The 27588-nt window shown below is 37.4% G+C and overlaps 1 protein-coding gene across 2 annotated transcripts; it reads right to left on the reverse strand.

Annotated features, from left to right (window-relative positions):
* Window positions 1–1744: 1744 nt before the first annotated feature.
* On the reverse strand, window positions 1745–27588 carry LOC115213911 (U4/U6.U5 tri-snRNP-associated protein 2). Of its 2 annotated transcripts, none has more exons than XM_029782888.2 (14): window positions 27424–27588; window positions 25348–25393; window positions 23468–23562; window positions 21758–21894; window positions 19496–19592; window positions 17071–17126; window positions 16420–16645; window positions 14969–15114; window positions 12490–12535; window positions 10621–10844; window positions 8167–8228; window positions 6094–6235; window positions 3190–3276; window positions 1745–1972 (listed from the first exon to the last, which is right to left on the reverse strand). In XM_029782888.2, the coding sequence occupies exons 1-14, from the start codon at window positions 27524–27526 to the stop codon at window positions 1904–1906; spliced, it is 1536 nt and encodes a 511-aa protein (XP_029638748.1). In that variant the 5' UTR covers window positions 27527–27588; the 3' UTR covers window positions 1745–1903. The 2 variants fall into 2 exon arrangements, with proteins under 2 accessions (XP_029638748.1, XP_036360748.1); XM_036504855.1 differs by having other exon boundaries at window positions 25348–25396.

Genomic DNA, 27588 nt, shown 5'->3' on the forward strand with positions numbered 1-27588 from the left:
CTTCTTTCAGTTTCCGTCTACCAAATCCACTTACAAGGCTTTGGCCGGCCCGAGGCTAAAGTACAATAGGCACTTGCCTGAGGTGCCACACAGTGGGACTGAACCCGGAACCATGTGGTTGGTAAGCAAGCTACTTACCACACAGCCACTTTTGTGCACTATAAATTATAGATACATAAATGATAAAGAACTGTAAACTACAGATAAGTGACTGGGACTACAAACTACAGGTAGATACATAGATGAGAACTATATAATTATAGATATATGAATAATTGAGAAGTATAAACATCAGATACACAAAATATTGTGACAGTAAACTATAGAGAGATGATTGGGGACTATAAGCTATACATAGATAAATATTGGAGAAACACAAACAGCAGATCAATAGACAATTCTAAACTTTAAACTATAATTAGATAAATAGTTGGAGATTATAAATTATAGATACATAAATGAACGGGAACTATGGAACTGGAAGCTCCATTTAGATATTGGGACTGTAAACTATAGATAGAAGTAGATTAATTGGGGATTATAGGCTACAGATAAATAAATGATCAAGAACTATAAAGTTTAGACTGGGAATTATAAACTATAGAAACATAAACGGTTGAGAACAATAAACTGAAGATCATCATCATCATCATCATTTAACGTCCATTTTCCGTGCTAGCACGGGTTGGACGGTTCGACTAGGGTCTAGGAAGCCAGGAGGCTGCACCAGGCTCCAATCTGATCTGGCAGTGTTTCTACAGCTGGATGCCCTTCCTAACGCCAACCACTCCGTGAGTGTAGTGGGTGCTTTTTACGTGCCAGGGGAGGCTGGCAAACGGCCACGATTGGTTGGTGCTTTTTACATGCCACCGGCACAGAAGCCAGTCATGGTGGCGCTGGCATTGGCCACGTTCAGATGATGCTCTTTACGTGCTACCGGCACAGGTATCACAACTACAATTTCCATTTGATATTTATTTTGATGTTGATGTACTTGACTCAATAGGTCTCCTCAACCACAGCAGGTCTTGGAGAGAAATGAATGAGAAGCATAAATATCATTTGTTCATTTTATGTCCATATTTCCATGCCAGCATGGGTAGGATGAAAACAAAATTTAGGCATGATTTTACAGTCAGTTGCCCTCTCAAGAATTCTTATGTGTTTTTAAGTTAGACAGTTTTTTAATTTTTTAACCCTTTAGTGTTCAGATTATTCTGTCAAATGTGATGTTTGTTTATTTAAAATGGTTTGAATTAATCCTGCATTATCTTGTAGTTTAGAGATTTCAGTGATGTGATTATTTTAGTTTTAGAATGACATGGTAGGGCTGAGGTGAGAGGCGAGAGCTGGTCAGTTTCAATATAAAACAGGTTAAATATTTTGGCCAGATATGGCCGGTTTGAATGCTAAAGGGTTAATTAAAAGTGTAGAACTACCAGAGGATTTGTTGATGACACTGTCCATACTTAAGAGCAGAATGTAAACATATATTCAGACATGAAAAACATGAAGAAACACACAAGTGTGACAGGCTTTGTACAATTTCTGTCAACCAAATACCCTCATAAGGAATTAATTGGTTGGCCTAAGGGCTACAGAAGACACTTGTCAATAGTGCTGCACTTTGGTATTGAACCCAAACCTACATTATTACAAAGTGGACATTTTAACTATACAGCCATGCCTGTACCTATTTATAAGCACATTAAATGATTTAGAACTAGAAACAAAGATAAATAAGTGAGTAACAATCAAAAGTGATGGTATTTTATTGAATTATTTTCATTAGTGATGTATACAAAATATGTTTTCTGTCAAGATGAATATTTTGCAAAAGAAATATACTGAGATGAATGTCAATGATGATGAATGGTATTAAGATACTGTTACTGAGTAGCAGCTAGCTTGTCTCCATGTCAGGATCTTTTTTATACAAAGGATTAGGGATATCTCTTCGAATTTCATAAATCTGGAAAAAAAAAAAATACACATGAAAGAGAAATACAATAATTAATAAAATATTTTAATTAGGCACGGTTTCAGGTTTGGTTTCACAATACAAGTAATCTTGGATAAGTTTTCTGTAGCACCAGGTTGACCAATGCCTTGTGCGTGAATTTGGTAGAGGGAAACTGTAGAAAGCTTCTTGCATGTGGGTGTGTTTAATAAATGGAAGACATAATTCTACCAAAAAGCACAAAAGATCTCTAAATTTACCATAATTTATTTATATATTAGAAGGTAGTGACATTACTGAGTATTAGGGCAGCCAACTTGGTAGAGTTCATTCCTCTCTATGTAGTGTATCCAAGGTAATTTTGATAGGTAGAGTCCATTCAATGCTATCATATAAGTGTACACTACAAATCAAATTAACTTGGTACAGCCAACTGCTCAACAATCTACAGCTACCCATATTATGTTACTGCTTATAGCATTGAGTTACAAATGTAGTACATATTGATGAACTAGAATATCTGGTAGTTAGATATTTTGGTCATAGACAGATAATGAACAATTTATTTAATATTATGGATGGGTTCCAACCTGGGCCATTATGTTCAAATGACCACAAATTAATATGAACAAATGACTTCTTAATTTGTTCTCCAGTACCCTTTCAACTCAATCCATCCTTACTTTTATTAATAAAATAATTACTTTTATTGTGAAATATTTAGAAATATATAGATTTAGCTACCTCCTAGTTTTTCATAATATTTTTTTCAAATTAGGCATGTTTCCTCAACTTTGCAGCAAGATGTATGAATTTAATTGCATAACTGGATTAATTAGTATATAAATTTGATAGAATAAGAATTGTGAAAGAAAAGATAGCAGTGAATTTATATGAGGGTAAGTCATGAGTTGGTATCAATGTCAAAAGAATAATGGAAATGAATTAAATTTTTTGGTATTAATCATTGCACAATGATTAACATAGTCCAGTAGTGTATTCACACAGACATGAACACAATGAACTTGGCAGTGGTTGGATTAAGGCTATAGTAGCAAACATTTGCCCAAGGTGCTCTGTAGTATGAGTGAACCAAAAGCTGTGTGGTTGTGAAGTGGATTTCTTAACCATGTGGCCACGCCTGCACTTGAATTATTATTGATAAAGTACCTGGGAAATGAGCATCTGTATGATGGAAAGAAGCAAAGTAGGAAGGAAGACAAGCTTACCTGAATATAACTTTCAGAGAGAGTAATCATCTGAGGTAGAATATCAGCAACATGTAAATCTTGAAGCTCAAACCATTTCCCAGTTCCCTGAAGGAATTAAATAAGAGTCATTATTTAAATCCACAAAGTCGAAGGGTTTTAAACAGACATGAAGATTTGCAAGGTATGACAGAGTATATTGAAGTATGTTCAATAGTATGTTGAAGGTTGACTTCTGGACCCTGAACCTAACAGAGATGACAAAAAGACTGGGATAATTAGTGATATGCAGTTCTTGAGAGGACCTGCCCAACTTGGCAAAACTAAGTTCTGGAAGTGTTTTTTTAGTGTGTGTGGGTATGCATTTATATATATATATATAACTTTTCACCGCATGTCTCGAGCAGATCATCAGAGGCATCGACTTGCAAGGCGGTGCCAACATCAATGGTGAGCTCCTCACCCACCTCCATTTCGCTGACGACACCGTAATCATCGCTGAAACCATGGATCAGCTTCAGACCATGCTGACGGAGCTCGACATCAAAAGCTCTGCAGTAGGTCTCAAGATGAACCGCATGAAAACGAAGTTCATTCGGTCAGACAACGTACCAACAGGTCGAATGATGATTGGCAGTGATGAAATAGAGGAGGTAAAGGAATATGTCTACCTGGGACAGGAAGTGAAAATGTGCCGAGATATCGAAAAGGAGATCTCATGGAGAGTAAGGGCCGGATGGAAGGCATTTAATGGCATAAGGGAGGTGCTCAAGGGAAGGTTGGACAGGACCACCTGCGCCAACCTCATCAACAGTACAGTTCTACCTGCAATGTTATATGGTAGTGAAACATGGGCTACAACAAAGAGAGAAGAGCAGAGACTGGTAACGGCTCAAAGAGCCATGGAAAGGTCAATGCTTGGTATCTCGTTGAGAGAGCACATCAGTAGTAAGATCATCAGAAAGAAGTCCGGCGTGAGGGATGTCATCGCAGAGTATACACGCAGCAAGTTTAGATGGGCTGAACATGTCGCCCGGCTCACCGATAATCGGTGGACCCGCGCGAGCGGAAACGACCACCCGGAAGGCCTCCATGACGGTGGAGTTACGATTGGGATCAGATGGATGAGAAAGGCACAATCCGGAGAGGAGTGGACAGCATGCTGTGAACAGCGGTGTGAAATGAACGCCCAACGGACTGGTCGGTCAAGGTGATATATATATATATATATATATATATATATATATAGGGTGAGCTGAAAGCGACACACCAACAAGCTCCAGTATTGTCAGACATGCATCAATTTTGCTAAAATTGAATAAAATAAAAAATAATGATGTATACACATGTACATGATGAATAAAATGAATGATAATAATAATAACATAACATGTAAAATGTTTGGGAGCGTGACTTTTGGCATACCCTGCACCTTTGTGCAATTCTCTCCCCAAGAGACCCTCACCACCCTTTATCTATCTAACTGCAGTTTTTCTCCAATACCCCTAGTCTTTCTCACTTCTGAAACCGTTTCACTAGATATCCATTCCTTATCCTTAATACTGTCCTTACCACCCACATTTTATACTGAACCCCTCCTCACCTCCGGAATCACTAAATCCTGTCACCCACTCAATGTCTCTCACTCCCCCCCATGCATTAAAACTGCCTCTCCCTTCCCCCACACTCTTGCAACCTACCCACATTTGTCATCTCTTTCATCTTTCTCCTGTCTATGTTATCATCATTACTATTCTATTCTTCACACATTATCACAGGTAATGTTCCACCTTTTATCCCTCTCCAATCTCTGCAGTCGTCACCTACTCTTCCCAATATTCCCAACTTATCCATTCAACACTTGTTCCTCATTCCTTATATTCACCCCTTCCTCCACTTCTCACTCTCCCAAACATTCTTGCAATCTCTGCTCACATTCTTGGTTTTCCTGCTCCCATTCACTACTACTTATTTTCTATCTTGAGAGTCCACACACACGCCTCATCACACCTATTTTTATTTTTTCTTTGCTCCACCTTGATCATCCCTACCTTTTTTCTATAATGTGAGTAACCATGTGGACCCTCTAGTGCAAGAAACCTATTTCGCTGTAGCCCTTTCTCTCATATTTTAACTTCCCATCTCAAAAATTGAAGCCACCTCTCTCGATACATGTAGCCTTACACAGTGCAAGGTGATCTCACTTGAGGTGGAGGCATTAAAGGAGCAACCATTACATGCTCTGAAGTAGTTGGTGTCAGGAAGGGCATCTAGCTATAGAAACCATGTCAAATTAGACACTGGAATATGTTGCAGTTCTTGAACCCATCAGATCATTTCAAACAGTCCAACCCATGCCAACAAAGAACAAGGACATTAAATGATGATGATGACAACACTGACGAACATTACATGGAGAAACTGAATATGACATAAAGGAATAATCATCATCATCGTTTAACGTCCGTTTTCCATGCTAGCATGGGTTGGACGGTTCAACTGGGGTCTGGGAAGCCAGAAGGCTGCGCCAGGCCCAGTCTGATCTGGCAGTGTTTCTACAGCTGGATGCCCTTGCTAATGCCAACCACTCCAAGAGTGTAGTGGGTGCTTTTTACGTGCCAGTCGGAGCAGCGCTGGCAATGGCCACGTTCGGATGGTTGTCTTACGTGCCACCGGCACTGGTATCACAGCTACAATTTCCATTGATGTTGAAGTGTGAAAAATATTACATGGAGTGACAGAGTATAACAAATATTTTTATGAGGTCAAGCAACTTCTTAGATGCTGCTGGAAGTTGTACAGGATGATGACAGGATCAAGCACAGCAAATGCTGATGTAAACACAGCAGTATTCTCTCCACACCTACTAAAACATTTAGTCATTAAACACTTATTAAAAACCTACATGCATAATAAATAATTTACCTTATGTAAGATGTGTACCCGATATGTTCCTTTATCAGATCCAGATTCCCCTTCATGAACAATGTTTGCAATGAGATCATATGTGGTGTAGGGATGTTTCACCCGTATTTCAGGCGTCAGCAAATCTCCAAAGTCAATATTTCTATAACAGAAATAATAATTATACAGAGGAAGTTTTTGTGAACAAAGAAAACTACTTTTTGAGTGAAGATTAACAACAAATCTGAATAACATCTGTTAGTCATAAATCATAACACTACACTGATAAAAAAAGATTGTGTTCTGTCAGTCGTAAATCAAAATTCAGTCTTAACACTGCACTGACGAGGTATATTAATGTAGATTGTGATCTATGCTGGTCCTGAATCCTAAGACTGCATAGATAGAAGAAATTAACAGAGTTTCTGTCAGCTATAAATCTGTGTGTGATCTCTATCAGCCATAGATCATAACACTGCACTGATGGAGAAGATAAATGGAACTTGTAATTTCAATCATTTAACAACAAAGCAAAATTTCTATCATTTATTTTTAGTTGATGAGGTTTTACAAACATCATACATCTTTATATAATTATGCCACAAATAGTAGTTAAGCCCTAGGAACCTTAACCAATTGACTAAATTATAGATGTATTCTCATAAACCATGTCTATGTGCTGTTAGCCCGTTAAGCACAGCTCCTTAACAAGAAACAGCCCTCCAGCAACTGATCATAAGATATGTAGCGATTGAAATGTTTCTATTATAAGGTTAAATTCTTGGATTATACATTGAGTTGCTCTGGAAAGTTCTCATAGTAACAAATCAAAAATGGGTTTACAGCTGTCATTAGCAATTTTTAGCATTGCTAATCTGGATTTATGATTTTCTCTGCTATTTCTTTTCAAAAATTATGCATGCTACACTATTAACAATATGTTCTGAATGAAGGCAAACTTGAAAAATTCTCTCTCAGGAAATTTAACATTCTAAGAGAAAATGTTTTAATTTTACTATAGCTGACACTAGCATCGATATTAGTAAAACAGAAGGACCAATCGATTCATAAATATTGAGTTTTAAGGACCAAAATAACACAAAAATAGAATTTAGATAAGACAAATTCATTCTAAAATATATATTTCTCTTCAATGTTGCATATCCCTCAGGCAATGATGTTTCCAGTAGTGGAACACACCATTCTAGTGGGATAATAGAGTACGTGATGTGTGGTACACTTTTGCTTAGATTGTTGACAAACATGCCAAATGGTTAACTTATCAGGTGGCCTTTTTGATACCAACCTGCCCAAGACCAGTCCTGTGATGTAAAGTGCTTGTTTTAAAGTGAATCAAACTAAAATCTTCCATCAAAATTTTACACTGAATTATGCTCAAAACATCAGCTTAATATGGACAAAGTATATTTTACAAAATTGTTCATTATTTTCAAAATTAATTGAGACAAAAAGGTGATGAGCTAATTGAATTGTTACCATCATCATCATTTAATGTCCATTGTGCATGCTGGCATGGGTTGGCTGGTTTGACCAGGGCTGATTTGGCATAGTTTCTACAGCTGGATGGTCTTCCTAACACCAACCAGTCCCAAAGTGTAATGGGTGCTTTTATGTGCTATTTGTGTGACACCAATATCTGCCATGATTGTGATTTTACTTGGCTTGATGGGTCTTCTTCTCAAGCACGGCATAATGCCATGGTCTTGGTCATTCATCATTGCTTCGGTGAGGCTCAACACTCAAAAGGAGCTTGTCATGTGCCACTCACATCGGCTACTTTGCCTCCGTGAGGACCAAAGCTTGAAAGGTGCTAGTTATGTGACACTAGTATTGGCCACGGCTACAATTTCACTTAGCTTGACGGGTCTTCTCAAGCACTACTACACCAGGTAAAATGCTTAGCAGCATTTCTTCTGACTTTATGTTCTGAGTTCAAATGTTACATGGTTCAACTTTGCCTTTCAACTTTTGGCCAACAAAAGAAGTACCAGTTGAACTTTGGGTTTAATGTACTTTACTTACCCAGAGAGAGAGAGATTGTTCAAACATAGAAAAAGACACGTAGTGACTTACTTGATAGGAAAGTTTACAATGGTTGGGTTTTTCTCAGAGACAAAATAATTTTTGGTGAATCGCTGAAAACAGAGCAAGTAATAAGGAATCAACATCACAGATAAATACAACTATTATTGTTGACTAATACTGTAGATTTTGTTGCTCAACCCTAGTTCAACCTGACCAAGAAGTCCTGTGGCAAGAAAGGAGTTGACTGAATGACTAAGTGAGACACACAAACCCATTTTCCCAGTTACACCATAGCTTTGTCCAGCTGAGGCTCCAAACTACATACTCCATCAACAAATGTAGAGGAACAGCCCACTGACCAAGTCTGTCATGTCAGATTTCAGTGAGGACATCATCAAGATGTACAGGTGTATACAGAAATATACTGGATAGTGGACAATAATATTGTAACAGCAGCATAATGTAATAAGAAACAAAAATCACTCAAGAGTCCTACATCTTGAGCCTCTAGTAATGCAACAGAGCAGCTTATAATGAGCCAGCAGGACAATCTCTAATGAATCAAGGGAAGCTCACATTGGCTGCAAGAAATAATAGCCAAACCTCCCTTAATCCAGAAAAAGGACATGCTGGATAATGCGATTCAAAGTACACTAGGCCTGATGAAAGAAGGCGGGATGGTCATGGTTAGAATGAAATGGCTTTGTTGATAGATCAGCTTGAGCAGAGTTGACGAGGGGTTAAACAACAACTATAGAATGTGGCTTACACCAACAAAGGAACCCAATTGAGTTTCTCATCCTGCTAGAAACAATAACTAAATTTCTCAGAATTCACTTCCTACAACCTTAAAAAAAGAGTCACGCTGTAATATGGTTTAAGACAGGGCTGACTAACCTGAAGCCCACAGGCGGCAGACTTTTACCTTGCAGCCCACTTGATACTTTCTTGAAATGGATTTATTTAAACAAAAATTTATCAAAAATTAAAAAGTGTAATGGAAAGTAATAAAGAAAGATACTACTGTTTTTGCAACGATAATATTTCATGTTGAATCAACGATTATTCATTCATTATTGTAATAATAGCATGAGAAAGCAAAATGCTTTCAATTCTGTCAGTGTACAAGTGGCCCTCAAAAAAACTCCCTGTGATTGAAGTAGCCCATATTGTAATTTGAGTTGGCCAGGCCTGGTTTAAGATATACTAAATGTGAGACAGGAAGGAAAAATGGGATGGCGACAACTAAATCGTCTTTGGTCATGCATATGCTCAATCAGGGTTAACCGTATTCTCAAAATGAAGGACGGCAGATTAAAATTGGTTTTAACATTTCTTTTTTTTTTTTTGGTTTCAATGTGATTTTCCATTTTTAACAGAGTAGAGTGAAATTACATAGCGTGTTGACAGAGAAAAGCTATTATTGTTGCTGATAAACCCTTGGTCAGCTTTGTTCAAGTTACAACCAAAAACCATTCTAACCATGGACATCCTGTCTTATTTATCAAGCTACTATAGAAAATCATTCCAGCCATGGTCATCCTGTCTTTTTCAAGAGTTCCTAATACAGTGTATCTAGTATCAAATTATTCTATTTCCATTAAAGACAGTAGAATGTGATTTGAGGGAGATTTGACTGCTATTTGTAACTGTACAAGAGAGTAACAGAATACCTCTTGTTTGGCTTGTCAACATAGAAAAGAAGATGATGCTGATAATGGTTATAATAACAATAAATAATGATGAGTGTGTGTGCCAGTAATGATAATTAGATAAATATTTACCTTGCGCCTACCTAACAAAAAGGAAACACCATAAGCTTGTTTACAAAGTTCTACATGCATAGGCGCAGGAGTGGCTGTGTGGTAAGTAGCTTGTTTACCAACCACATAGTTCTGGGTTCAGTCCCACTGTGTGGTACCTTGGGCGAGTGTCTTCTGCTATAGCCTCGGGCCGACCATAGCCTTGTAGTGGATTTGGTAGACGGAAACTGAAAGAAGCCCATCGTATATATATATGTATATATATGCGTGTGTGTGTGTGTTTGTGTGTCTGTGTTTGTCCCCTAGCATTGCTTGACAACCGATGCTGGTGTGTTTATGTCCCCGTTACTTAGCGGTTCGGCAAAAGAGACCGATAGAATAAGTACTGGGCTTACAAACGAATAAGTCCAGGGGTCGAGTTGCTCGATTAAAGGCGGTGCTCCAGCATGGCCGCAGTCAAATGACTGAAATAAGTAAAAGAGTAAAGAGAGAGTATGCATGGATAAATTCTAAACAATAACATAACCCCAAATTTAATCATTAAAAATTTTTTCAAAAATACCTTTCCATAATAACCAACTACAAAAACCTAATTACCCCACCGCCCAAGGTAATTTTAACTCAACAGAGACTATACAAAGGCAAGACTAATGTAGCGCAGTCTGATAATGGCTTAAGCTGACTGAAATTTTGAAGTCACTGTCTATAACATTCTTGTATAAGAATAATATATATTTACCTTCACATAGAGGATAATATAAGGTGGCAACTTGAAAATTTTGAATCTCTTCATTGTAGAGTCTTTGTAAGTTTTATATTCTTTTTCTGTAATGCCATTGAATTTGGCAAGAATGTTAGCCAAAGGAACCTGCGGAATGATATTTTCACGTAAGTCGTCAGGGTAGAGTGGAGGCGCAGGCAGGTCACAAGTCAGATACAGAAACTGAGTATCTTCTGCTGTTTCTGCAAAATATAAAATGGTAAAACATGACAGATGAAGACATTGAAATATGTTTTGGAAATTGTAGGTGAACATTGCTAAATAACGATCTTATTAACCAAATAGTGGCTGAATACATAGTTTGCTATAGCTCAAGTTATATATGACATGCTGCCTTGAGCAAATAAACAAATCTCGTTTATTTTATTATCATTACTATTCTACTTCACGCATATTATCATAAATCATGCTGAACCTTTTGTCCCTATATAATCTCAACAGTTGTCACCTGCTCTATATCTCCTACTTATCATCCATTCAATGCTGTTCTATATTCCTTATATTCACCCCCTCATCCTTTCTCTATCTCTCACTATCTCAAACACTTTTGCAACCTCAGTACACCAAATCTTGGTTATGGTACCCCCCCCCATTCACTTCTACCAAGTTTCAGTGTAGTGAGTATTGTTTGTTCTGGTGTACAAAATAACCCTTCCTGTGAAGGTATCATGACAAAATGCACCCAGTACACTGTAGTTGATGAATGAGTCGAAAAAGCATAGGTTTCAGATTTGAGAGGTTCTTTTAGTCTTGCCTTGCTAAGGGCATGACAACCTCTCTAGTGCTGGTGGCATAATAAGGAATGTAAAGTGGTTGGCAAATGGGTAGAGAAAGTGAGGGGACAAGAGGACTCATCGCTCAAGAACATGACAACCTCTCTAATGCTGGTTGCATAAAATGCACTCAGTATATTCAGTGAAGTGGTTGATGATAGGAAGGGCATCCACCATCTATAGAAACTAAGCCGTAAATGATACTTATAATTCTCGAATCTGCCTAAGAGTAGAGTGGCTCCTAATAAGTGCTGACTTGAACTGTGATAACTTACCCAATACAGCAAGGAAAGTAGACATACGATGGTGATGGTGTGATAAAGGAATAAAAGAAGTTATGTAGTCTAGAAATCATATTTGAACAATGTGTCAAATGGATGTTTAACATAGGTCTGATTTGAAATCACAAAAAGGGCTGCTGATAGAGTGGTCAGTTAAGATTCAGTCAACCCCAAATATATTGTAAGAGATATAAATAGGTAGGTCATCCCTGCTAATGTGTATTTTTTTTTTACTCCAGATGTGCTAACCACATAGTTACATACAAGAAAAAAAAAATCAAATTCCAGTATAGTGGTACTTTTGATACAGAACCCATATACTGAACAGAAAGAGACCATCTGAAGTACGCTCCTCACAGCCAAGTGGTCCTCAGAAACTTCAAATCCCAAGTCTAATTTAAATTGAAATCATTCTACAATTTCAACTGAAATTGAAGCATTAGGATAAACACAGCAACAACCAGGAAATTATGAAATACATATTTGATATCATCCTTCAATAATAAAATCAACTGTTTGACCTTGCACGATCAGAGCTAGCTATCAGCACTATTGATTTGCCAAAACAATTTTGCACACTATTCTTGATAGTTGAATGAACTAGGACCAAGTGGCAATCAGTAAACATGATTAATTTTTGTTAAACTTGCTATATCTTTTACAGTGAATGTTCTTGTAAATATATTAATTAATGAACTAACAAAAATATTAATTAAAAATTCTTTACATAATATTCCTGTCAATGTAATTAGTTTTAATTGTTAAGAGCTTACCTTGGTACTCTTCCATCTGGAGTAGCTTCTCTTTTTCTTCTTCTTTCTGAAATAGGAAGTTTATATAACTTAATAACAATCCTTTCTATTATAGACACAAGGCCTCAAATTTTCAGGAAAGGGGCTAGTTGATTACATCGACCCCAGAGTTCAACAGATATTTATCTTATTGACCCCACAAAGGATAAAAGGCAAAGTCAACTTCAGCAGAATTTGAACACAGAACATAAAGAGAAACAAAATACTACTAAATATTTTTTCTGGCGTGCAAACAATTCTGTGAGCTCATTGCCTTTCAAAACTTAATAATAAAAATATTAAAAAGAGCATCACTTTGAGAAAAAGGTGTCTATAAAGACCTCAAAACACAGAGACATGGGAATTTGCTGTACTTGATAAAACACATCAAGCTAAGTGAAACTGCTGTCTTCCACACATGCTTTTTCAGGTGCTGGTGCCAATCCTGCATAAACACATCCAGCATACTCTGCTAAGTGGTTGGTGTTGGGAAGGGCATCCAACTGTAGAAACCAAGCCACAACAGACATTTGGAGTCTGGCCAGCTCCATGCCAAACTGTCTAACCCAGGCAAGAATGGAGAGCAGACGTTAAATGATGATATATATATACATAGGGTCCTTATACTTAGCTCTTATTCTGTCTTCAGTGTGATGCACTTTTTCTTTTAAGTGTGTGTGTGTAGTTTCTACAGCTGGATGCCCTTCCTAATCCTGACCATTTTACACTTGTGAGACCACCAAGTAACTTGCAAGATGCAAGACAAGATCTCTTGAGTGAGTGAAACTATAGTAGTGAAGGAAGTGGCTTTGTGTCATGTGTTGAAAGGCTAAAGTATGATAGAGGAACAAGAACAGGTGTTTTGTAGCACAAGAGATACATGGCTACTCCAGTTTGGAGGAGAGCAAAGATGGTGATGAGGTGTCAGAGTGTATCTCAAGGTAAAAGAAGGTGACTATGAGAGAAGAGAGATCGAGGGTCAGAGGGAGAGTGACAAATAGAGATGGGTATAGAGATGAATGCAGTGAATGGTGAACACAGGTGGCAATGTGGTAAATGATGAATACCAGTTTAGGAGAGGAAGATGATGAAAACAGAAGCAGTTTAAAAAAAGAGGAGGTGATAAGTGTTGTGGAGAGTAGCAGTGTTATAAATTGATAGACAGATGAGAAATTGGGAGATAATGCCAAAGGGAGAAGTGAGAGGGACAGACATAGAGGATTTAAGTACAAGGGATTATAATGAGTAAGGAACAAAGGTGGGTGAAGAGATGGCTGTCAAGGGAGATCAGAGAGCATAGAACCTTAATGAAGGCTTAGGAACAAATGCTAAGTAGAGTGGTTTACTATTGGCTAAACACTTCTGCAGTTAGTTGCATTACTAAAAAGAGGGCATCAGTAGTACTTCTTCCTTGCACATAATCAAACTGACTCTCATTTAAGCTAACTCTCTTCTTAATTAGTTGAGTTCTAACTCTTTTTCGAAGTTTCACAACTTGGTCCAGCAATTTGATACCTCTGTAAATTCTTCCCTCTAAGGCATCGTCTTTACCCTGACTGTAATGCCTCTACACCAATTATTGAGTATGACACTTGCTTGGACAACCTAATTAACTATACAGGTAACAAAGGCTTTATTCAACTAAGTCAGGTTTTTTAAACTTCCAAGTTATTAATCCAAAACAAAATATTTGTGACTGTCTGGTTGATGTTAATTGTGAGCATAACTCATGATCCTCAGGTAAAGAATATTAACCCTTTAGAATTTAAACCAGCCATATCCATCCCAAATACTTTATGTTTTTTATGTTCCAGCCTATCATACCTACCCTACAATGTCATTCTAAAAAAACAATCACATCATCAAAATTTCTAAGCTACAAGATAATGCCTGATTAATTATGACTGGCATCCGTGCTAGTGGAGTGCTAAGAGCACCATCCGAGTGTGATCGTTGCCTGGGCAGCTAACTGGTTTCCATGCCGGTGGCATGTAAAAGCATCATTTGAGCGTGATCATTACCAGCATCGCCTTACTGGCACTTGTGCTGGTGGCATGAGAAAAAAGACATGCGAGCGAGGTAGTTGCCAGTGCCGCTAGACTGGCTCCTGTGCAGGTGGCATGTAAAAAACATCATTTGAGCGTGGCCACTGCCAGAACTGCCTGACTGGCCCTCATGCCAATGGTATGTAAAAGCACCCACTACACTCTCAGAGTGGTTGGTGTTAGGAAGGGCATCCAGCTGTAGAAACTCTGCCAGATCAGATTGGAGCCTGGTGCAGCCATCTGGTTCGCCAGTCCTCAGTCAATCGTCCAACCCATGCTAGCATGGAAAGCGGACGTTAAACAATGATGATGATGATGATTATATTTGATAGAATAATCTGCACACTAAAGGGTTAAAATATGAATCAAATTGATGAATATGGCAATGATAACAGTGGTTCAAACTGTAAACTTACCAAATCTAGTGGCGGAACTTTGCGAGAATAAACTGTCATTTTACCACGGAAAGTTTTGTTGATGATGCTACTGGAAAGTTTTTTGCTTCCTCCCAAGGCAACGTGTAAAGCATTGAGGAACCAAGACATAAAATATACAGCATCACCTAGAATTATATGAAAAAAGAATAAAAATAAACAAACAAAATGTAATGCATGACATAAAGGAACGAAACTGGAATCTGAAGAAACTAGAGATGTTCGTTTTGTTTTCATGTTTTATTCAAAGAAGGGCCTGAAACAGCCAAACCCAACTTTGCTTTTAACTGACTGACTCAGATAGAAAGAGAGTGAGAAGGTGGATGGATGGATGAATACACAAACAGACGGATGGATGGATGGATGAATGGACAGACAAAGAATAATGGTACATTGAAGGAAGAAGTCTAGGCTACACCCTGTCTGGAAAAGAAAAATGTTAGTGATGGTCATGGCTAGAATATCCTTAAACATAGGACTGCTCCATCAGATTCAACATGAAACTCAACAACAATAGAGAACTGATACTAGCCTCAAAGTAATTCTGATTAAACAGTTCTATGATCAAAGCCATTCCAACCTAATTTTTTTTCACATGTAATGTATCCTTTTATTTCTAAAGATAATATGGCAAGAAATGAGTGAGATTTGGTTGCTGTTTCTAACAGGGCAAGCAATCATACAGAGTTCTCTCTTATGAATTCATAGGATAAGTAGATACAGAAATTGTAGATTTATCAATTCACTGCTAAAGTTTATGTGGGTGTGTATCAATATAGAAATGATGATGATGATAATAATAATAATAAATATAATAATAATACATAAGCACAATGTCACAAATTTGAGTGGGAAGGCTGGTGAGGAGGACAATCAGTTTTATTGACCTCTTTAATGGGCTGGTACCTTATTCTACTGACCCTGGGAGGCTGAACAGCAAAACTGATTTTCAGTAGGATTTGAACTCAGAGTATAAAGAGTTGACATAATGGTTTCAAATTTTGGCATAAGATTAGCAATTTCAGGAGAAGGAGGAAGTCAGTATCATCGACCCAGTGTTTGACAGGTACTTGTTACTCCTTGCCTTCATTCCCAGCAGATCACCAGTGCCTGACCTCCAATCTGTTGTAGAACCTACCGACCATACATTGACCCTGATCAGCTACAGCCGAATGCACCATGATCCATCTTCTTCTCCCATGTGATGTCTCTGGTCTTCATTGACAACGACCGATGAACATTATTATAATTATCTTATCAAGGATGAAAGGTCAATTTGACTTTGGAAGCATCTAAACTTAGAATGTTAAACCAGAATAAATGCTGCTAAGCATTTTGTCTGGTGTGATAACTATTCTTCCCCCTTGCTGCCTTCAATGTGGGGGGGGCATAATAATAATATTGAGATAAAAGGAGTAGTTATGTTCACTAACCTTGCTCAGTGATTTGAAATTTTTTCTTGCTGCAGAGGACAACAGCTTGAAGCATTTCATGGGGACTAACATGAGCTTTGAAATTTTGTGGATTCCATAATTTGCGTAGAAGTTCTCCGAATCTTTGGACAAGAAGAAACATTTGATCACCGGCTGGACGTCGAATACTTTTATAACTGTCCTCTTGCAGAAAGTAATTCCGCAGAGGAGGTACATGAGAAAGAGCCTAAAACAAGAAATGGAAAACATGTTTGTAAACATATAATGGACATAAATGGAGATAACAGGGTTTTATCTAGGTCTGGTGTTACAATAAAATGCATCCAGTACAGAGATTGTGAAATGTATATGAGTGAAACATGGTCTCTGACATATTTAAAGTAGTTGATAGTCTGAATAAAAAAACTGGACAATGATAAACTGTCAAATCCATGGACAGCATACATTAAATGATGATGAGTATGACAATATCCATCTTCTAGAAACCTCATAAAAATTGGTGTCACTCTGATGCAGTAAGTAATTACAACTATATAACATACAGGTATATGTAGAGAATTCAACTGATTTGTATTTCAAGAAAAACAGAGAAAGGATTAAAAAAATATTATGTTTCAGATAGAATGTTAAAAAAATAGCGAAATTCCTTACCTGAAGGATGACATTGCAGTAGTCATTGGCTTTTATATTGTTTAAACCAACAATACCTAGGTAAATGAAGAAACAGAAATAGTTTACTTAAACAGAATTTACATCAAATTGTGCTGACTTCAAAAAATGATGTTTGACAATAAAATACAACACTAGGGCACTAAAAATATTAACGTTAACAAAACTATGACAGTGGTTTGAGAGTATTCAGAGCCAGCGTTTTGATGAAATTCACAATTCTGATAACTTGGTTCAAGCATGATAAAAACTTCAGAGGGAGAACTTGAGCACAAAGAGTGAATCTGTGTATGAAACAATGGACACGTGGGCTTGAAAACCTGACTTTCGACCGAGCATAGATGGAGTCCCATCTGTTGTGCATCCAACCAACATTCCCCAATCCAGTTCATTTTGCTTGAAAAAAATTGTCCAAAATGTCAAAAATATCTTTTCCTTTCACTGTACTGGACAGCTCCTGGCTCAGCAGTAACTCAGTCTTCACAGCATTATTATGCAAAAAGCAGACATCATCATCATCATTGTTCGACCGTGGTCGAGACAATGGAATTTACCATGCTACGCCAGACTTCACGGTCCATCATGGCATTACGGAGGTCCTGTTGCTGGATGCCTGTATCCCTGGAGATTACATCAGGGTAGGAGAGTGTGCGCCCTCTGGTATTGCGAGTAGATGGCTTCCAGAGGAGAAGAGTAGAAATTACCTCTTTTTCAGCTCTACAACAATGTCCAGCAAACTGGACTCTCTTACCTTTCACAAGAGATGACACAGGTGGTAGTTTCCCATATATTTGCATTTTGGTTGGATGGCGCTTCCAAGAGATTTTGAGCTCTCATAAGGAGGCGAGTGTAGGTTCCATCCAACCGCCTCTCAAGCTTCTTTGATAACGTCCAGATTTCTGAGCCATATAGTAGAATTGATTCGACTGTGGCTTTGAAGATTTCAAGTTTTCAAGCAGACATAGGCAAGTAGTTGACAACAGTTGGTGACGTCTGTCAATTTGTCGAGTTGAATGGCAAACCCATACTTTGAGGCTCTCACTCCCTAAATCACTTGGTCGGCAATGTCGACTGACATCTTTTCGATATGGCACTGTACAGTGGTTAGAGACGGAAACACTCTCCAACATCGCCGTCACCTTCTCTCCAATCATGTGCCTGATCAAGATCTTTGCCGCTGGCAAGATGAGAGACTCTGCAATGGCATGCACCTTCATGTTTTTGGCCACCAAGACAGCAACTTCATAGGATGCTTTCACAATTCCTCCCCTCTTCTGGTAGATCTGGCCAGTCTCGTCTATGCGCTACTACTTTACGTTCTCGCCAAGTCACTGGAAATAACTCTGATCTCGGTCCTTCTTGTCTGTGTGAGTCATCTCAAGACGACGTTTGAGCAGGTTGGGTTTCATGGCTGCATTGGAAAGGGACTTCATGCAGACCACACACTGCGGAAGAGCTTCTCCTCCATGTTCGATTGCAATGAAGCCATACTTTATGTACGCAGGGTCATATTTTCACTTTGGCATGTTATTAAATCCCATGGAAAAGTAAAAAAAAAAAAAATCAATCAAGAAAAATATAAAAATAAAAAACATACAAAATAATATTAATACTACTACTAATAATATATATATAATATAAAATTAGGGGTATGAAAATAGCAAATCGCCACCAGATTACCTTGTGTAAAGTAGTAAATATTTTTGTGAAGAAAATATCAACTTGTAACTGCATGTCTACCTCGCTAGTCCCCAATTAGCCTCTACCCAGCCCAGAGTGAACAAGACATGCACCAAAAACCAAACAAACAATTGTCATTTATTAATGAGCATATCACTCCGAAAGTGCTTACGTACCACAGGTTGGGAGCCACTACCCTATACGATATGTTTCAAGTTACTTTCCATTGACGAAGGGAGATTATTCCCGATGTATGTAATTGTAATTGTATATATCAGTGAAATAAAAAGAGAATCGATTGAAACTAACTTTGAAATCGATCTTTCCAACACTTCTCCACAAAAATGTATTTGACTCTTCTTGCCATCCTACCAACAGCAAGTTGAAAAACAAAACAAAACAAAAAAAAGAGTTTAACTGGAAGACACAAATACCTCATACACAACATATTTAGTCAACTCAATAATATCGTATCCGATGGATACATTCTCAAACCACTGAATCTATACAAAGACAACAAAATGGAAGTCAAACTACAATCAAACTGCTGACCACCCGACGTGATTTGCAAAGAAAATTTTATTAAAAGCAAGACACAAGTGGAAATAGTTACAAGAAAAGTGAAAAAAGTTGACATCAAAACACAAGAACATAAGGAAATGTAGATAAATAGAGCATGGAATTTAGGCTCAAAGAGCATCGTCCATAAAGTAATAAAGACATTTACCTGGTAGGTAGGTAGTTCCATCATAAGCACGAGATAATTTAGGGTTGGAATCTAACTTCTTAATATGAAAATGGTTGAAAGTTGGATTTAAAACATACTGTGGAGGGAAAAAAAAAAGAGTAAATGATTTTTTTGATAAATAAAAAAACAAAACATTTACAAAATTTTAAAATCTCACCCATCAATAGAAAAACATATATATATATATATATAGAGAGAGAGAGAGAGGTTCAGTAAAAATTTAGATTCAGTTGAATATGGTACTTAAGTTAAAGGCACCAGAATTTGGTATGGTATTATCCATATAATTCAAAATGGGGTGATTATAATCAAAATAAGTAACAAGGATATCCAAAGGTAATGCAGTATGATCGTTTCATGCGACTCCATTTAATTAAACAATGCAACTATTATATCAGTTTTAAGATTTAGAGTAATCTTATATGCAGCTGAAGATTGCTCTAAATCTTAAAATTGATGTAATACTTGCATTGTTTAATTAAATGGAGTCGCATGAAACGATCGTACTGCATTACCTTTGGATATCCTTGTTGCTTATTTTGATTTTATATATATATATATATATGTGGAGGCGCAATGGCCCAGTGGTTAGGGCAGCGGACTCGCGGTTTCGATTCCCAGACCGGGCGTTGTGAGTGTTTATTGAGCGAAAACACCTAAAGGTCCACGAGGCTCCGGCAAGGGATGGTGGCGATCCCTGCTGTACCCTTTTGCCACAACTCTCTCTCTCACTCTTTCTTCTGTTGGCCTACTCGCTTAGCCAGTGGGGTGGCATCATTTGAAGGCTAAAACAATGCAAAGCGCATTGTGACCAGCGATGTGTAGCAACATCTGATAGCCTGGCCGGTCACGCTGATCACGGTGATATATATATATATATATATAGACATGTGTGTATGTATACGTATACACATGCACATATGGTTACATATGTAACTCCATTTGTTCATCTTATAATGCTTTCCCTTCTAGCATTGGTTAAATGGATCCTATTTTTCAAGTAAGGGATCCTTTATTTCACACATCTTCAAAAGTGCAGAACTATCAGACAATTTGTTGACAGCACCACTATTAGTGAAGGTTTACATTCTGTGAAGTACAATACATAAACATTCTCTCTCATACACACGAACACATGTTGCTGCTGCTGCTGCCAGCACTTAACGTCTGTTTTCTTTGTTGACATGAGTTAGACGGTTTGACTGGAGCTGGTAAGCCACACTCGACTCCAGTTATCTGTTTGGCTCAGTTGCTATGCCAAAACAAAAAAACATATATTATGTCAGGCTCCCACACAGGTTCTGTCAATCAAATTAGCTCAAAACTGCAGAAGAAGAAACTATTGTTCACATATAAATGAACTGGAAAAGACAAAACTTGATTTACAATTTAGGTATCTTTCATGCAGTAGGCATCTCTAGGTAGTTACTTTCAGTCATTATATTATCTGATATCTACTTGCTTATATTATTGGATATGAATACATTGATTCTCTTATCAATAATTTAGCAGAGAGATGATTATGCTGAAGAGGTCTAACAAGGCTAAGATGTCTTGAGTTATTCTTACTTGCACATCAACATATTTTCTTTTCACTACATAAGTATTTTAGAATAATTTTGCTTTTCCTCTGTTACTTAGCCAGTCTATAATGCTTCCATGTGATTAGTTGAAGGGGGAGCGGAAAGTGGTGGTGAGTAAAATGTGCAAATTTTTTTGGAACCAAGATTTTTAACCCTGTTATTTAGCCTGTCTGTAAAGTTTTCATGTGATTAGTTGAAGAGAAAGGCAAAAAGCAAAAGAAAAAGGAGAGAGAAAAAGAGGGTAAGGTGAAGAGTGAGAAAGAGGGAGAGTGCTGGGTATTAAGTCTAAAAAATTGTGCATAAAGCATATAAAGAGTATATATATATAAAGTGCATTAACTAGTCATTGTATTCCAATTTCTTTCACTTTTCAATGAGCAGCAGATGAGCGACTATCTTTCCATAGACAACAACACAGGCACACTTTCAGGTTTTTGGATAAAGTTTTCAGAAATAACCCAATAAATTTACCATTAATTCCATGAAATATTCATGGGTCCCACTAGTTATTTACTAATTAGATTTGTTTTTGTCCTTACTACATTAAATATGATTATAATAGCACTGATGACTATAATCCAAAAGCTTCAAAAAAGAAATTTAATCTGTTTCACAATTAAAATGAGAGAAAGAGAGTCTTACTGTTTGAAATACTTACAATAATATCTTCAAGTGAGGAATCTATAATTTCATAGTTGTCAGGTAAACAATAAAATTTCTGTGTTCTTAAATTAAGATAAACTCGATGTCCATCTTGCACACTGTGGGTATATGCATGAGATTTCGTACCACGGCCTAATGATAGTAAATAAATAAATAAAATGAAGTAATTCACAACAAACTCATCAAGGGAATAACATTTTGCACTAAATTACATTTCACTGAATGACTTAAGGGATTTCTGTGTCCCTTAAGTCATTTCTGTAGCTGATAAACTCATCAAATGTGATCAGTCTTTAGACAACCAATCAAAAGTGTATACAAAAATGGAATTGCTAAAATTGTACAATGGAATAATGTATCTTTTATCTGTTTTAATCATTTGACAGCAGCTATGCTGGGGCATTACCTTTGATGGGTTTTAGTCAAACAAACTGACCCCAGGAATTTTGCTTTATTAAAGTCTAATAATTATTCTATCACTCTCTTTTGCTAAACACACCAACACTTGTTGTCAAGTACTGGTGAGGGTCAAACACAAGACACACACATATCTATGACAAGCTTCTTTCAGTTTCCCCTCAACCTAATCCACTCCCAAGGCTTTTGTTGGCCTGGGGCTATAGTGGAAGAGATTTATCCAAGGTGCCATGCAGTACAACTGAATCTGGAGCCATGTGGTTGGAAAGCAAGTTTCTTACCACACAGCCATGGCTATGTGGTAAGAAGCTGTAGTGGATTAAGTGAACAATATTTCCTTGGACAGCAAGTGTATGTTTTAGTACCATTAGTGATAAAGAAGCAGGATCTGATTTCTAATTAGCAAGCTTTATTTACTCTTCATCATTTAATGACTGTTGTCCTGCTGGCAAGCTGTACCAGACTCCAGTCTGGTTTGGCATGATTTCTATGGCTGGATGCCCTTCCTAATGCTGATGACTTTATAGAGTATACTGGGTGCTTTTATGTGGCACCGTATGGATGCTTTTATGGGACAACACAAGGGCACTTTTACGTGGCACCACATGGGCGCTTTTATGTGGAATCACCAGCAGGATTAGTCTTAAAACTTCTGCTGTGAAGTACGGGTCTTCTTGAGTACAGCCAGGTGCCTTGTATCTCTGCCCTTTGTCATCTCTTGTAATGTTAAATCTATTTAAGTCTTAAAAGTAGCTTAAAACTCTTACAAAAACAATACCAGGAGGAGCAGCACCATTTTAATGTTTTTTTTTTTTTACTATACTGGAGTAATTTGTTTGGGTCTACAGTATAACCATACTACCATTGCTTTCACCTGTGAAGCCAAACATACTGAGACCTGAACAAATTTTCTCCCACATCTTCCTTGATTTTTTACTTCTACTAGTGACTCTTTCTCACCATCCAATTCCATCATTATGAATTTGAATTGGGAGCTTGAGTCATATGAATCTTTCATTAACTGATTGCACAACCATGGACGTCACCCCTATGGATGTGCTGCAGTTACTCTCTTGATAGAGTACCACTAGTTCTTCCCTACCTCTTCACAATCTACTAAGCTGCAGTCCCATGACTTGGCTGTATCCCTGGTGGGATGGCTAGATGGGTGCTATGCCTTGCCAAAGGGCACAGTTGTCACTCAGTGAGATATTTTCAAAATAAATGCATTGTTAATCATATTTAATGAGAGAAAGTATAGAAAATATTTTTTCCAACCATGACCTACCTTGGAAGTATTTTCCGCAGACCAAGCAGGCATAAACATTGATATGTGATAATGAAACCGAACAAAGTTTTTCAAAATCGAAGTCAAGTACAGATCTGCAAGGAAATTGAGGGATAAAAACTACATTATATTTCACAACATAAGAATAACAAGGCATGAATTTTTTTTGCCTTTTGCTTTGTTGGGGGTTGTGGGAAGGGTTTAATTGATTACACTGACTCCAGTACTCCCTGAAAGAATGAAAGACAAATTTGACATCAGTGGTATTTGAACTCAACGTAAAAACATACAAAATGCATTTTGTCTGGTCTGCTAACAATTCTGCCAGCTTGCTGCCTTAATAATAATAGTCCTTTCTGCTGTATGCACAAAACCTGAAATTTGTGGGGAGGGGCTAGTTGCTTACACTGATACACCTGCTCAACAGGTGCTTACTTTATCAACTGGGGAAAGGATGAAAGGCAAAGTCAACCTTGGCAGTATATGAACTCAGAATGTTAAGACAGATGAAATGCCACTAAGCATTTTGTTTGGCATGCCAAAGATTCTGCCAGTTTGCTGCCTTAATAATAATGATGATGATGATGATGATTTTAAATTTTTGGAACAAGGCCAGCAGTTTTGAGGGAAGGGGACAAGTCAAGGAATGAACTCAAAAACACATGCGTTTAAAGTGAGTCTATTAACGGCATAGGCATAGCTATGTGGTAAAAATTTTGCCTCTGAATCACATAGTCTGGTTCAGTTCCACTGCATAGTGCCTTAGGCAAGTGTCTTCTACACTAGCCCTGGGCTGATTAAAACCTGGTGAGTGGATCTAGTAGACAGAAACTGAAAGATGCCCATCATATATGTTTGTGTTACTGTCTCCTTGGCCTCACATCACAAGTGTCATCGTCATGCAAGCAGTGTTCTTTGCTTCCAGTCTTCTGTAAAAACATACCTGGTGATAGGGTAATATTATTTTACTGGGAAACAGATGAGGGCTTGCAGCAGGAAGGGTGTCGGGATGCAAGAAATCTGCCTTAACAAATTATGTCTGAACCATGCAGGTCTAAATAAGTGTTTATTAAAACAACGATGATGATGGCAGATATATTTCTATAAACATTTAATAGAAGGTCGAATTGATAGGGTAAAGTGAACATGTCAAGTAATGTAATTATAAATAAATTTATAAGGTGTACATTAAGAAACAGAGGAATATAACCGGAATCAGTAACAACCAAATTTCCCTCAAGGGACAGACATTGGATAATGAAATGTTAGATTAAAATGACAAGTTGATCATGGTTGGAATGCTTTTGATCAAAGGTGCTGGATCAGAGATGATCTTGGGTTAAACAACCAGTAATTTAAATAGATTGGTAAATTTTCCTCAATTTATCATTATCACCATCATTTAACATCTGTTCTCCATGCTGATTTGGCATGATTTTTAAGGCTGGATGCCCTTCCCAATGCCAACCACTTTACAGAGTGTTCTGGATGTTTTTACATGGCACCACACATGCTTTTACATGGCGTTGCACAGGTGCTTTTATGTGGCACCGCCATAAGTGCTTTACATCACCAGAAGGATTGGTCTTAACACTTCTGCTGTGGGGTATAGGTCTTCTTGAGTACGGCCAACTTAGGCTTTATATTATTAAAATACATTGCTTAACTTGAATCAACAAGGGAGTCTCTATGCAGTTGCTTGACCTGCTTGTGATAGTAGACAAATTTCCCACAAATCATACGTTATCATTTAAAAACTAGGAAGAACACACTGGATTTAGTTGTTTTGGGTGTGAAAAAGGATGGAATCATCAAAGCTTTAATTTTATGCCTGCTCAGTCAAAGTAGGGATGAGTTGAATGTAATAAAGAATAGCTTACCTGTTTATTGTATCAAGGTAAGGACATGATCGACTACGGTCACTATCTGGTGAACAAATAGAATTGAAAATAAACAAATTATATAGCAATCAGAAGTAGTTTTAAAGTTTTGTATTCAGAGAATAAATAACTCAAATATATAAGCATCATTATTTTATAAAATCTTCTCGAGGTATTCAGAGAGAGAGAGAAAGAGAGAGATTTAATATTGATGAAATATTTACAGATTTTCAAAAATATAAATACATGGAGACTGAAAGATATGGACATTTAACGTGACTTTAATATATATATACGGACTGATGACTTATTTAAAAATAAGACAAATATAAATAAACAAGAGATTGAGCAGCAACACTGCTAATGACAGTAACTTGGAAAAGTGAATTGGAGAAGAGACTTAGCAAAGATGTGACTGTCTTCCAGTGCCTGGAGTCTGTATGATCCAATTCCACTGACAAGCTATTGGTGACTTATGAAAGTGGGGTGTGGGAAAAATGTCCAGATGTTTTCTGAAGACATCTTAGGACCAATCTAAGAATATATGATATAACCACATTACAAATGAAGTAATTTTGAAGAAAAAGGGCTGAGTAACCTAAAGAATACCACTATTGTAAAAGTTGAGCACTGGGGTTGTCCTAAGTGACTAGCCTCTTTCCACCAAAGTTAAGCGCTTGTGCTAATATTAGAAAGGATCATTCATTATCACCATTTAATGTCAGTTGTCCATACTGACATGGGTATGATAGTTTGACCAGAACTGGAAAACTGGAGAGCTGCATCAGGCTCCAGTCTGATTTGGCATGGTTTCTACGGCTGGATGTCCTTCCTAACACCAAGGGTGTGCTGGGTGCTTTTATGTGGCACTGGCATAAGGACTCTTGGAGGTCAATCCTTTCTACCCAGGAGACAAGACTTAACATGTTTACTGTGGAGTAGAGGTTTTCTTGAGTACAGCATTTTGAGTGTTACTTTAAGAAAACTAAAATGAAAAAAATTCCCGGGTTCGTAATCTCTATTTTTCTACAGGGATTAACAAAAAATTTAGAAAAAAAAATGAAAATTAAGGCATTCTTTCGTTAAGGTATTAAAAAATTGGGGTAAGGAGGGGCAACGTGTTTTTTTTTTTTTGGCAAAATCGTAATCTCCTATATCGAAAATATAGGAATCCGAAGAAATTTTGGAAAAACAAACAGAGGCAGTGGGAGGGTGCATACCGTTTACGTTCACCGAAACAGCTATTATTTTGGGGGATGAACAGCGCAATTAGCATTTACAAGGTAACGGATTCGACCCCATTGTGTAGGAACTAGGGCAATGTTCTAGATTGGTTGGCTAAAGCATGCCTTGTAAGTGAAATTAGGTAGACAGAAACTACTTGTCCAGCCAGGTCTTTCAATGTATCCATGCAGATTCCGCCGGAGAATTACGATATGAGATTACACATGTCAGTAGAATAGTCAATCACTTAGACGCTAACGCAATTATTTAGTAGTTCGGTTAAAGAAACCAACTAAAAATTCATGGTCGGAAATTTTGCGATACACCATCACTGTCATTATTATTATCCTCATAATCAAGGCGGCGAACTGGCGGAATCGTTGGAGCGTCGGAAGAGACACCGTGCGGTGTATTCATGCTGGCTCTTTACGTTCTGAGCTCAGACCCCGTCGTTGTCAACTTTGCTTTCCATCCTATCGTAATCGGTAGAAATAAAGTACGAGTCTAGTACTGGAGCCGATTTGATAGACTAAAACCCCTGTACAATGAAAGTTACTGGTCGTGTGCCTAAAATAACAATTATTATTGCTTTATTGTTCCAAATAATAACTACAAGTAGTCCCGCCAATTTTGGCCTTTGTCATCAACCATCGACCATAAATATTTTATTCTCTATTTCGTCTGTTTATAAATTGTAATTTGCTATAAATTTTGTGGCCGAAATAAATAAACTGATTTTTAAAAAAAATGAAAATAAGAGTTTTAAAGTAAAACTAAGTTTCATAGAATTTAGTGAAAAAGTAAATTTACACACTGCAAATAGCAATCTAATAATAATAAATATTGAGTTACCTTCTGCTATATAAGATTTATTTTCTTTTTTAGATTTTTTCGGCGAGATAGTTTCAGTGGAAGTTTTCTCAGGAAGACGTTTCCCATTGACTTGATCAGCCATATTTACCACAAAGTGGAATAAAAGTCATGATCGTGTTGTTATTGCAACACACAAATATAAGA

Source organism: Octopus sinensis, linkage group LG7 (genome assembly GCF_006345805.1).
Source record: "Octopus sinensis linkage group LG7, ASM634580v1, whole genome shotgun sequence".
Taxonomy (NCBI): Eukaryota; Metazoa; Mollusca; class Cephalopoda; order Octopoda; family Octopodidae; genus Octopus; species Octopus sinensis.